Source organism: Nicotiana sylvestris, chromosome 8, assembly GCF_000393655.2.
Source record: "Nicotiana sylvestris chromosome 8, ASM39365v2, whole genome shotgun sequence".
In the NCBI taxonomy this organism is placed as follows: domain Eukaryota; kingdom Viridiplantae; phylum Streptophyta; class Magnoliopsida; order Solanales; family Solanaceae; genus Nicotiana; species Nicotiana sylvestris.
In genome coordinates, this window is record NC_091064.1 from 49,498,230 (window position 1) to 49,511,729 (window position 13,500).

Below are 13,500 nucleotides of genomic sequence, written 5' to 3' on the forward strand. Positions count from 1 at the left end.
TTAAGTGTAAACGACCTCAAATTTGAATTTTGATGGTTCCGATAGGCCCGTTAGGTGATTTTGGACTTAGAAGCGTATCCTGGATGTGATTTGGAGGTCCGTAGTAGGATTAGACTTGAATTAGCGAAAGTTGGAATTTTGGCGAATTTGACCGGCAGTGGAAATTTTGATATGGGGGTCGGATTGGATTTCCGGAAGTTGGAGTAGGTTCGTGGTGTTATTTATAACTTGTGTGCAAAATTTGAGGTCAATCGGACGTGATTTGATAGGTTTCGGTGTCGTTTGTAGAATTTGCAAATTTCAAAGTTCATTAGGCTTGAATCTGTGTGTAATTCATGTTTTTGATGTTGTTTGAGGTGATTTGAGGATCCGACTAAGTTCATATGATATTTTGGGACTTGTTGGCATGTTTGGTTGAGGTCCCGAGGGCCTCGGGTGAGTTTTGAGTGGTTAACGGATTATTTTTTATCTTTGGGAGATAGCTAATAGCTGCTGGTATTTTCTTCTGGTTTCCTTATACGCGATCGCATAACTTCATCCGTTATCGCGTAAGCTAATTTGGGGTAGAGGTGATTTTTTTCTATGCGGTCGCAGAGTAAGGAACGCGATGTGTAAGTGTATTAAGTTGTGCTTCGCGAACGCGTGGATAAGGTCGCGTTTGCGTAAGAGTAATTGAGCAGAAGAGGAGGTGAGGCAACTGTTCTACGCGATAGCGTGAGGCTGGACACGTTCGCGTAGGTTTGAGAGGTAGTGATTCGCGATCACGTAGGTTATTTCGTGTTCGCGTAGGCTAAAAGTGTGGGCAGTCTGTTTTGTGCTTCCCGATTGCGAGGATATTTCCGCGATCGCGATGAAGGAAATCTGGGCAGACAATATTAATTTTAAAATTGAGGGTTTGAGCCCATTCTTCATATTTTGAGCCAGAGACCACACGGATTCGGGTGATTCTTGAAGGGATTTTCGTAAAGTTGATTGGGTTAAGTGATTCTTACTTGGTTTTGGTTAAATCCCTTGATTATATCTTTAATTTTATCATCTAATTTATGAATTGGGGTGAGCAATTGGGGAACAAGAGGAAGAATTCTTGAGTTAGGATTTTGAGGTTTTGAATGGAATTTTATTATCGGATATGAGTAAACTTGGTATGGTTAGACTCGTGAGTGAATGGGCTTTCGGATTTTGTGATTTTTGTCGGATTTCGATACAAATAATAGTTTTTGAAAACTCAAATTGGAATTCAAAACTTCGAAGCTTTTTACTGGCTGTCAATGGTGGAAAGTCAAAATTTATTAATTGATAATTTCAATTCGAACACCAATTGTACAACATGAAAGAAAATTGATAAGTTAAAACTCTCTAGTAATACGATGGAAATCCATTGATGAATTCCATTAAAACTATATACAACATGAAAGGATAAAAAGCATAGAATAACAAAGGAAGAAAAAATGGGGAAAGAACAGAGAATGAGAGATTGAGAGATAGAGACAAAAAGAGAGAGAGAGGATACTCATTTAAAATTAATTTGTATATAACTGATAAATTTTATATAACCATGTACCTAAGTTAAAATTAGGGAGGGTAAATAAGTTTTTTATGTAGTATAGATAGGTAAAAATCTCTATTTTTATGTAGTAGTTTTTAAATATGTAAATTCTTTTTATAAAAGGAAACTTTTTTTATGTCCAAATTCCAAAAAATTGGTTAGTTTGATGCTTTCTAAGAGAAAAAGATTATAGTAGTAGATTTTTCTTGTTCCAAAAGGCCAATGACTTTCACTTGTCATTTAACACCACGCTATCGTCCGGAACTGAGATTCCATAAACCCCTTAAACCCCTTAGCCGTAGAATGACCATAAGGCTCTTCAGATATGCTCGTTTTGTTGGTCATCCTTTCAAAATCTCTTCAAGATTCATATGCTCCGAGAATAACCTTGTTTCATTGGTAGACCCAGAACTGAGATTCCCAGAAAATGAATCTTTTCAACAAGAAAAGAAGATGGGTGGTTCATTTTCAGTCCAAGAAATGGATTCAATCTTGGGTGCTGAAGTTATCTCCAAAGATGAGATTGGTAAGTTTTCAGATGATGCTTTCTTGATTATAAATGCTATAAGGAAGGGTAATGATGGGTTTGGAGAGAGAACTGAGAGAGTTGTTAGGCATTTTAGGGAAAAGCTCAACCCTGGTTTAGTGGTTGATGTGTTGAGAAATATACATAACCCTGAATTGGGTGTTAAGTTTTTCATGTGGGCTGGTAGACAAATTGGCTATGTGCATAATGCATCTGTTTATGATGCTTTGTTGGATGTAATAGGGTGTGATGTCCCATTACATTTTGTTCAAGATATAGGAAAAGATGATAGGGAAGTGCTTGGCAAGTTGCTTAATGTGTTGATAAGCAAGTGTTGCAGGAATGGGTTGTGGGATTTAGCATTGCAGGAGCTGGGAAGGCTCAAGAATTTTGGTTACAAGCCCTCGGCGGCCACTTATAGTGCTCTGATTCAGGTGTTTCTGCAAGTAAATAGATTGGAGACTGCATCTTTGATATACAAGGAGATGTCAGCACTTAACTTTAAGATGGACAAGCGTACATTAAATAGCTTTACGCGATCATTGTGCAAAGTGGGTAAATGGAGAGAAGGCCTTGATTTAATTGACAAGGAAGAGTTTGTGCCTGATACAGTGATTTATACTAATATGATTTCAGGATTATGTGAAGGTTCCCTCTTTGAAGAAGCAATGAATTTTCTCAATATAATGCGGACTAGTTCGTGTATCCCTAATCGTGTAACCTATGAAGTTTTGCTTTGTGCACTTTTAAACAGGAAAAAACTTGGTCGTGTCAAGAGAGTTCTTAATCTTATGATTTCTGAAGGTTGTTATCCAGGTCAGAAAATATTTAATTCTCTTGTACATGCATACTGTAGATCAGGAGATTACTGGTATGCCTATAAATTGCTCAAAAAAATGGATGGCTGTGGCTGTAAGCCAGGATACGTAGTTTACAACATATTGATTGGTGGTATTTGTGGCATTGAGGAGTTACCAAGCAAGGATGTGCTAGAATTGGCTGAAGATGTGTATAATGAAATGCTAAATGCAAGACAAGTACTGAATAAAGTCAATGTGGTCAATTTTGCACGATGCCTTTGTGGATTTGGAAAATATGAGGAGGCTTTTAATGTTATTAAAGAAATGATGAGCAAAGGTTTTATACCTGATGTCAGTACATACTCGAAAGTTATTGGTTTTCTTTGTAATGCCTCCAAAGTAGACAAGGCATTCCTGTTGTTCCAAGAAATGATGAGGAATGGAATTATTCCAGATGTTTATACTTACACAATTTTGATTGATAGCTTTTGTAAATCTGGCCTTATTCAACAGGCTCATAATTGGTTTAATGAAATGATTGAAAAGGGTTGTACTCCTAATGTAGTGACTTACACAGCTATTATCCATGCTTACCTCAAGCAAAGGCAAATCTCAGATGCAAATGAGCTCTTTGAATTGATGTTAATGCAAGGATGCGTTCCAAATATTGTCACTTTCACTGCTTTGATTGATGGATACTGTAAAGCTGGACACATAGAGAAGGCTTGCCAGATCTATGCAAGAATGAAGGGGAGTCTAGATACTGCTGAAGTAGAGTCGTACTTCAAGGTTGATCTTGATGGTAATAAGGAGCCAAATGTCGTTACATATGGAGCTATGATTGATGGTTTGTGCAAAGCACATAGGGTGAAAGAAGCTCGCAATCTTTTGGATGTCATGTTAATGGAAGGATGCGAGCCAAATCATATTGTTTATGACGCATTAATTGATGGGCTTTGCAAGGTGGGTAAGCTAGATGATGCGCAAGAGATATTTACCAAAATGTCAGAATGTGGATATAGTCCGAGTGTTTACACATACAGCTCTCTAATTGATAGGCTATTTAAGGATAATCGTTTGGATCTTGCTATAAAAGTCTTGTCTAAAATGCTCGAAAGTTCTTGCCGCCCAAATGTCGTTATATACACAGAGATGGTAGATGGCTTTTGTAAAGTTGGTAAAATAGATGAAGCTTATAAACTTATGTTGATGATGGAAGAAAAGGGGTGTCATCCAAATGTTGTGACCTATACTGCAATGATTGATGGATTTGGCAAAGCTGGAAAAGTGAGTAAGTGTCTTGAACTCATCGAAAGGATGGGTAATAAGGGTTGCGCACCAAATTACATAACCTATTCAGTTGCAATAAAGCATTGTTGTGCTGCAGGACTTTTAGATGAGGCTCTCCAACTTCTTGAGGAAATGAAACAAATAAGTTGGCCGAAACACATGGCCAGCCATCGTAAGGTTATTGAAGGTTTGGAAAGAGAGTACTTAATCAGTCTGGGTCTTTTAGAGGACATGGGCAACAAAAATTCTCTTCCAATTATTCCAGTTTATAGGGTTCTAATTGATAGCTATCAAAAAGCAGGAAGACTTGAATTTGCCGTGGAGCTACTTAAAGAGACTTCATCATCTTTGCCATTTTCAAATCTTGATAAGAAAATGTACTCTTCCTTGATCGAGTGCCTTTCTGTTTCAAACAAAGTTGAATTGGCGTTTGAATTATATGTAGACATGATAAAGAAAGGTGCAGTTCCAGAGCTTACGGACTTTGTTAACCTCATTAAGGGATTAGTAAGCATGAATAGATGGGAGAATGCACTTGAACTCTCCCAGAGCTTGTATTACATGGTCAGTACCTCTTCGTTTCAGCTCTGTCTTTCAATAGATATAACAAATTATTTGTTGGTTTCATATGTATTTTGTACGCTTTATAAGTTTTGAAGTTCTGCAGTTAACGTTTCCAATGTGGTCCGTGTTGACATAATAAACTAAATCCAATAACAGAAGGAGCTGGTAGAACTAAACCTATTCCTATAAACATAAGAACAGAATGTTTCAGATTCATAATATTCATCATCTCTAAGATAGGAAAACTTCGTTTTGACTCTTGATTTAGATCCCAAGTGTTAGAAGTAGGAAAGAACTGTATTTTTTTTTTTTTTTTGGTAATTAAAAAAGAACTGTATATTTATGTACACATTCCAGTAGATTCTACCTAGTGACTTTAACGCCGTGAGAAGCAGCTCATATGTTTATCTGTGTACACTCTTTAAAGTACATGTTCTTGTGTGGTTTTAGTGTTCTTAATCCACTGAAGTTGCTATGTTCTTTGTTGGTTTCTGAAGCCTTTGCGTGTAATTCCTTGGTAAATATATGTAAATGTTGAGGTTCTTCCTTCACTTCCTTTTTCTACCATTCTTTTTTCCCAGTTACATGCATCGAAATCCACCACCATTCGGCTCCTTTAAAGGTCAAGAAATGATACGTTGAGTCTATCTCATTATGAGGCACTACCTGTTGGCACCTGATATACATACTTGGAGCTGCACTAGTTGACAGGCTGCAGTTTGACCTTGTTATAACCAAGTAAGTAGCATATACACAAATATCACAATCTCACTAGCTTTGCAAATTATTCTCGTCTCTATTTTTGATACATTTATTTGACGTATACTTGATTGTTAGCTTGCTATTAGAGTTTCTGGTTTGTGTTTCCTATGTGTCTGTATTATTTCAAATATTTTCATCTACCTTTCATTTTTATATAGCTTGAGGAAATTGACGACCATGGCAGGATTCTATGCCTAGCTTCAACGTTGGACCATAGGCATCTGAATGAATTACTTACCCCCACCCCCCAAAAAAAGGAAAAGATATTCGAATGAATTACTTGCTACAAAGAAGTTGGGTCGTACAGTTTACGATGGCTTTCTTCTAGCAGTGTTGGAGAACAGTCAAAGAGGATATTATGAAAGCGATATCGCCAATACCGTACTATAAGGAAGCATGAAAAGAGCCTCAATTCTTCTTTTATTGCGAAATACAAAAGAGCGAATGGGCATCAACATTAAGAGTCTACTGGAAAGCATCTATAAAATTTTTGCATGTTGCTTTCCGTTTTGACTTAAGAGAATGTTAGACTCCATTGTTTCAACGTCCCAAAATGGTTTTGTAGAAGGGCGACAGATACTTGAAGCGGATTCAATTGCAAATGAGCTTGTGGACTAGAGATCAAAAACTGGAAAAGTAGGTGTGCTTTGCAAGCTGGATTTGGAAAGGCGTATAACCACATCTATTGGGTTTTCAGGAGTATGTAATGGGGAGATTGGTTTCAGGAAAGACATAGACTTTTGGCATATCCACATTGAGATTATTAGTTTTGGTCAACGAGGTTTTGCCTAAGGCAAAGAGTCCCCTTGTTTCACATGCTATTTTTTTGGTTAAGAAAGCATTGGACAAGATAATGAATAGGGCGACAAGGGTAGGTTAGTTCAGAGGCTTCAAGGGCAACGGAGGAGGCAAGATAGCATACGGGCGTACCACCTACCATTCGCAGATGATACAGTAGTGTTTTAGTGTTAGAATCTAAACAGATCTCTTCTATGCTTCTAGGCAGTCTCAAGTTTGAAGATCAATTTAGGGAAGTATGAGATCTTTCTGGTGGGTGAGATTGAGAATATTGGACAGCTAGCAGACACTTTTTTTTGATGATGCTAATAGATCAGCCCATGGGCATCTTGATGCTGTCTTGGTATGAAACGATGCTTTGAACACACAAGGGAGGATGAATCAAGTAGAAGTTTCAATATGGGTCAAGAAATATGCTGAAATTATGCAAGCAGCTTGGTCTGCATGCTATGGAGTACAAAGATGATCTATTAAAGTTTTTTTTACGCATTGAAAAGAATAGGTTTGATAGAAATTCTAGTTCAGTGAAAAGCCCTTTGCCGAAAAGGTAGAGTAGCAGAAAGCTAAAGCAGCTATTGGAATTCAATGTTAAATTTGGTGAAAGCAAGAATAGAGGTAGAAGTTTTGTCACTGATAAGAGATGAAGCCGAAAATTTTCTATTGGAAGTTTGGAAATTTAGGGCATTACACAATAGAAACAAAAGGATGATGATAATACTAATGGTGCATAAGTGGAATTCCGATATATTTTGCTTCACTAAAACAAAGCTTAAACATTATAATTCTTCAATCATCAAACAAAATGAGGGAAATCGATGGATGAATTTGTTTGAAATAGAGGCTCAAGGTAATAGTGGGGTATCATCATTATGTGGTATAAAAGGAGATGAGACTGTTATGACAGCTTCTTAGGTATCAATACAGTTTCTGTATGGATGGAAGAGCTTAACACTGGCTTCAAATGCTTTCTTACTAGAGTATGGGCCTTGTGATAGAAAAACAGTCGAGAATTATGGAAAGAGATTGCAGCTGTAAGAGGATTGAATGAATTGTTCTGGGTCATTGGAGGTGATTCTAGTTTTGTAGGTTTGAGGATGAAACAATTAGTAGATCTAAAAATGCTAAATTGATGAAAGACTTTTCTAGATGCTAAGAGATTAGGGTGCAAATCATTTAAAAAAATAAGATAAGGTGTGAACTGCAGAAGAGCGCATACATTAAGGGTGCAAATTACAAAAAACCCCATTGATCTTCCTCTCATGGGGGGGGGGGTCGGCATACATGGTTTAAGGGAAATAGGGAGGATGCTGCTTCGAGGATTACTTCATGCGTGAAGCGATGCTCACCAAAGAAGAGAGTGCTTAAGACAATGAGTAGCAAGTCGATTCTTTAAATTTCACAACATCATGCAATGAGTAACTAATGTCCTCCATTTATAATGATCAAAACATGATTCATATTCTACACCTATACCAAGAAACTGGAATTAATGGAGCCGCGTGTCCTTTTGCTGTATGTGCGTGCTACACAACAATGTAAATACTAGAGGGCTGGCACATCAGTTGGCACAAGTGCTACAACTTTTATATGTAAAATTGACAATTTTTATATTCCCTGGTTATTTCGCGCATGTGCACTGACATTAATGAGAAAAATTGACAGAAGTCCACCACATATGCGCCTATATTTATTCATACAACCTGGCATAGATCTAGCTCATATGCCAACATTTATGCACAAAATTGATAGAAGTCCATCACATATATGCTAGTATTTATTCATAAAAGTGGCAGAGACCCCGTGCATGTGCTGTTATGCTCCACTGTTGTAAACCGTAGCAACTTTTTTTTATAATCCGAGAAATCCCTGAGGGTCAATGGCCAATGACTTGAAAATCGGAGGATAATGGGCCTGCCTTTCTACCCTTCTCTACTTAAATATTAGGCTTTTGTCTACGACATGGTACAAATCCGTGACATGCGCCTAACCTACACATCACATATACTTAACACTAGATTAGAGCCTTGGGGGCTCAGCCAATAAGAAATTGCTTTCCTGGGTTGAAATGGTTTCTACATTTTGGTGTTTTGTGGGACTAGAATCACTTGCTTCACTTATGCATCTAACGATTTTAATGCCTCTTTTCACATTATTGATGTCCAAAACACTTAGTTTCATCAGTTAGACATGTATTCTTACACATCTACCGGAAATGCTTCGCTGATTTACTCCATGAAAGATGTGCAATAAAATGTTTTCACACCAATTTTATTTGACCAGGAGACAAGTCAGGGCTCCAATCCAGTGAAGGAATATCCACTAGGGATCAAAACTTTGTTAAAACTACTTACTTGATTCTCCTTGCGGAAAGCACAAGAACATTCCAATACTTGAGTCATGGGGCAAGGAAACCTTCTTTTATTGAGAGATTCCTCAGGTTTCACAACCTAAAATTCTCCCTTTGTTGCAATTCTTCTATATGAATGTGTGTATGTTTTCTCTCTTTTTGGTTCTTTCTTGTGTGGAAATGACTTCGTTAATGTTGGTTAATTAGTAAATGTTTAGTGCCTATAAGAATGGAGCACCATTATGGGTTGACGCAACCCCCATAGCTAGCAGAAAGTAAATTCTTACACGTCAAATTTGAATTCTTAATTGTAAGAGATCTCTGCTCAAATGTGGCTGTTTCTGGGAAAATATTAAATCCTTTTCTGAAAATATTCTTTAAGAGATCTTTTTCAATGTGGCTTTTGCATTGTGAGGATTAATCATGAATTGACTAGTTTTACGCTGGTTGGCCGCATACTGCAACCCTCCTTTATCCGAGCTTAGATCCGGCAATGCGACCAAGTTCATATAGGCAGAGTTTGGACTCATATAGCCGATCCCATTTGCTTGGGGCTAAGGCGTAGTTGTTGTTTCTATATGGCTTTTGTAGAGCAACTTATCCGAAACTGCTCTATTCCAGTTCTGAATATAATAATAAGAGATCTATTGCAGCTCAAAATGTGGCTGTCGCATTGCAACTTATTCAAACACTCTAACGATTGAGAATATGCTGAAATGAGAGTTTTATAAAGCAGTATGAACCTTGTGGGCCTTGTAACAACTTTGATTCCGTTTTTGTTTTCATTTTGACACAATTTCTTTGATTCTTAGCGCATCTTACATTTTTACATATATTTGTGGACATGTTTTCTATTTTCTAACTTCGGGCTTTTGTTTTTGTATTGCAAAGGGTTGCACTTTGAATATGCTTGTAATGGAAAGAAGTAATACAGCAGTGCTTTGTTCTCCAAGGCTTCAAGGTGTGGTCATGTTGGATACAATATGAAGGTTGTGTTCCAACCCATGTGATGTTCTAGGTATGAACGCTTCGATCCCCATTCAAATCTTCCTGCCTTCTCCATCGTTAAAATAAAAGTGGAAAGGAAAAAGAGACCGTTGCATTTCTTTATTGGTAAGCTCTTAAATCAATTGTTAAAACCAATCAAGGCCACGAAGGGCAATTACTTCTTTACTATCATTACGATGTGTGCAAGGATGTATTCATGAGTAGGTTAATTTGCTCTGTTTAACACAATTCTAGTTAATCTCTTTCTATTTTCCTACTTCTTTTGTGTTGATGTGGTGTCCTTCCAGCTTGCACGCGCTAAACCACCAGACAACTTGCTATAAGCCACATGCACAGGTGATGATTACTCCCTATCTGTCTCTATCCACAAATACTAGTTAGTCTTCTGTCGTGACTATTAGGTTGAAGCAAATACTTAATGTAAAAACCTGATAATTCCTGGTCTACAATTTCGTTGCTGCCTTGCTGGCAGCCAAGGTTCTCATACCTGCATTTACTCTTGGAATAGCTCCGTTTTATATCCCCTAGCTACTGCTGTGATAACTTAAGCGGCTCAAGGGAGGAGGGGGTATGCGAACAAAATATTGCCTGAAGTATTAGTTGAGATTTAAACTTATGTCATTTTAATTTACAAGTATCCATGAGTGGCGTGGTCATTTTGTCTAAACTGAATAGCTTGTATGAAATTGATCAAAGTCTAAGCTGGTCAATGTCATTTGGCATATTAGATGCAGGCATATCATTATATAAAATATCAATGAAAAAACATTTACCAGCATTCTTGCAGATAAAGATGCTTGTGTGTCTGCACGAATATAACTCACATATATATAGATACGTGTTGAAAGAACAGAGTTGTTTCTCCTTTTGTTATGTGCATTTCCAGCACCCACATAGTGCTGGACGTCTCTTATATAGATAGATGTCATGTCATTCCAATAAGAGAGTGTTATTAAAGGTAAAATGGGAATGATAGAAAGGTGTCAATCTTTTTGGAGAGGGCTAAAAGGGAAAGAGTGTCATATAAAGTAAAATGGAGGGAGTATTATTATTTACGTTTGTGGTATAATTGACAAACTGGATCAATTAACTAATTCGCTTGTTCCTAACTCTTTCCCCTTCCCCTGATGTATACACTGACTGTAGTTCACACAATTTGATCTCCCTCGCAATATAAGATAGTTATGTAAGTTCATACAATTTGGTTCCCTTTTGCAATATAAAATGTGTATGTAAAGTATCTAATATCTGTTTTTAACATTATCCAACAGGAACTTTGTTTGCTGCTTGATGGCTATTGAGACGAATTTGCCAAAAAATCCTATTTATTTTTCAGCAGGTTCTCTCTTAATCTCCTTTACTTCTTTTTATTATATCTTTGAGGAATTCTTGGCCCTTCTTGATTCATATTAAAGAGACGAATTATGTCCATTATTCTTTTACGCAAGGCCTGCTCTCCTAGTCCTTCTAATAGATTCTGCTTTGTTAGATGTGGTTTGGCTAGACGATGGGGACACGTCGATGTCAACTAAAACACCCAGCAGAATCTGGTTTGATGAGAACCCTGCTAGGTTTTTTTCTTTCTCATTTCCTCCTAAATTGGTATAGTTTCATTCTATACAAGGTGTTTCTTATCTCTATCTACTTGTACGCCATTCTAGTCCTTTAACCCTTTGGTTTTCTTTCAAGTTTCAAGGATTTCATGGTGAATTTTCATGCTGAATGACTCCTAGAAATAGTCAATTGATATTGTTGGCTTATGATGATGATATAGTAGTAATACGAAAGTTTCTGATATTTTCTTTTCCATCTCAAAAGTATTATCTATTTGTTTTCTTTTGGAGTACTTCCGATCCAGTTATGTGTCTTGTATTATCTATTTGTTTTCTTTTGGAGTACTTCCGATCCAGTTATGTGTCTTCTTCTGTTGTTACCTTTCTAATGTAGTAATTGATCTTTCAAAGAATCTAACTTTGCCTGTTTATTGGATGCTTGTGCCAGATTCATCAAACCTTTTACTACACACCCTGATCTGAGGAAACCGTGTATCTTGTCTAGTTTCTGTCACGCAAGGATTAATACTCGGTACATAGCGGTAAGCCCAAGATGGTGTTACTTAAAGAGAATTGAATTAGATCTGCAGATTCAGTATGTAATCCTGCTTATATGAGTGTCTCCATTCCGTAATCTACGTTGAAGCTGGTGTATCGTACGCATTTCTAAGAAGTTCTTTCTGCCCAAGCTGCAAGTTTATGGTTTCAGGAGTTGACATGGAATTAGTTGATTGTATGTGAGAATCAAGTCTTTTAAGTATGTACTCGCATGCCAAAAAGAAACAGTACCAAAGAATTTGTCCATCAGAAATGTTGAAGTGTGTGACCGTCTCATCTAAAAGCTTAAGCTGTTAGAGAGAGAGCACTTCTATTTACTTAATTATGTCTTCAACAAGAAAGAGCTTATGATCACATAGGAGCAGAATATCATGAAGTTCAGTTTGCTCACTGTTGAGAGGGGCTTGATACCATGAGCTCAGAAGTGTAGCTCTGTCACTAGGAGAAAATGCATCTCTTTCTCTTAATAAAGGTTGGTTTTATTAATGTTGTTAATCTCTCGAATGATTAGTTGAGATCATCTTTAGTTGCAATCAATTTAATAATTTTTCTAGTTTAAAGTGGAATGCCCTCATGTATCCGTCCTGGCTATACATCTGAGCTAGTAAAATTCTGCTGCATTTAATTAGCAGGAGATAAGAAGCAAGCTTCTGAGGTTATTTATTCATGAAGAATTTGAAACTTTAATACTTCATTAAGGACTGATTACACTATTTTATTCCGGAAGTCTTAAAGCTTATTGCTATGACTTGGACGATCCATTGGTACTTGACTTCTACCAGCTTGCTTGTCAACATTTTGTTTGGTTGAACTGTTGAAGCAACAAGGCATCTGCAATAATAGTACTGTTTCTCTGAGTCTCTTCTGCACGCATTTCAAAGGGAGACTGATAATTCCGATCCTCATATTTCATTAATGTATTGGTTTACCAGATAACCTTTGATAGGCAGCTTCATTTTACCATGAAGATTGTGGAGGGTGAAGCTGAGGACCTGAGAGAAATTCACATTTGTTTCTTGAGCAGCAGTTCTTATGTCAACAGTTATTAGGTTGGAGTTTGGACAACTTATAGATTAAAGTAGCAAATTATTTTGTTTGCTGCTAAGGAGGGCTCGTTTTGGATGAGAATTAAACAATGTTTTGAAGTGTCGAAATAGAAGACGAGTACCAGGTGGTCTATTTTTGGATTAATTCAAGACAAAGTGTAGGGATAACTATTACGCCCTCTCTTTCAATGTGTTAACTTAATAGATTGCCCAAGGTCAAGTTATCTCCACTCATCCTTTACTTGCTGCCACGTGGGGGCTTTTTCCCACCTACAATTATCCACAAATCCTTAATTACATGGTTAATCTCCCATTAAATCAATAATTAACCAATTATCCACATAATTAGGAATTATCTCAAATTACTTAAAACACTACTCACCTTTAATACACTTTGCATACCTTTCTATTATGGCCATGTGGTACCTTGTATGGCACTAGGTCATAAATACGGGATATTATAGCTTAGACCATATTTTACCCCAACATGTCACATTTCGACGAAATTCATTTTCTCCTATTTGCTTACCTTTTCTCCTTCACGAATTTTACTCATCATTTGTTTGAAATAGCATAATGCGTATAATCCCAAAATAACCTCAAAATAATTTCATTCCCGGACTTACGTTAAGTAACTTATGACAAAAATTTAGCATACGAAAATGTGGGATGTAACATCTTGTTCTCGAGTTTTCATCAATT

General features: G+C 37.0%; 1 protein-coding gene across 8 annotated transcripts; it reads left to right on the top strand.

Moving 5' to 3' along the window:
* The first annotated feature begins 1,759 nt into the window (after positions 1 to 1,759).
* Positions 1,760 to 12,106, top strand: LOC104241237 (pentatricopeptide repeat-containing protein At1g06710, mitochondrial). 8 transcript variants are annotated; one of them, XM_009796161.2, is made up of 8 exons: positions 1,760 to 4,726; positions 5,308 to 5,464; positions 8,567 to 8,723; positions 9,525 to 9,746; positions 9,929 to 9,977; positions 10,913 to 10,980; positions 11,131 to 11,212; positions 11,643 to 12,106. In XM_009796161.2, exons 1-2 carry the CDS (start codon positions 1,769 to 1,771, stop codon positions 5,344 to 5,346), a joined length of 2,997 nt encoding a protein of 998 aa, XP_009794463.1. In that variant the 5' UTR covers positions 1,760 to 1,768; the 3' UTR covers positions 5,347 to 5,464; positions 8,567 to 8,723; positions 9,525 to 9,746; positions 9,929 to 9,977; positions 10,913 to 10,980; positions 11,131 to 11,212; positions 11,643 to 12,106. The 8 variants fall into 8 exon arrangements, with proteins under 8 accessions (XP_009794463.1, XP_070009477.1, XP_070009479.1 ...); XM_070153376.1 differs by having other exon boundaries at positions 9,525 to 9,651; XM_070153378.1 differs by having other exon boundaries at positions 9,525 to 9,977; positions 11,131 to 11,243.
* Positions 12,107 to 13,500: the final 1,394 nt, after the last annotated feature.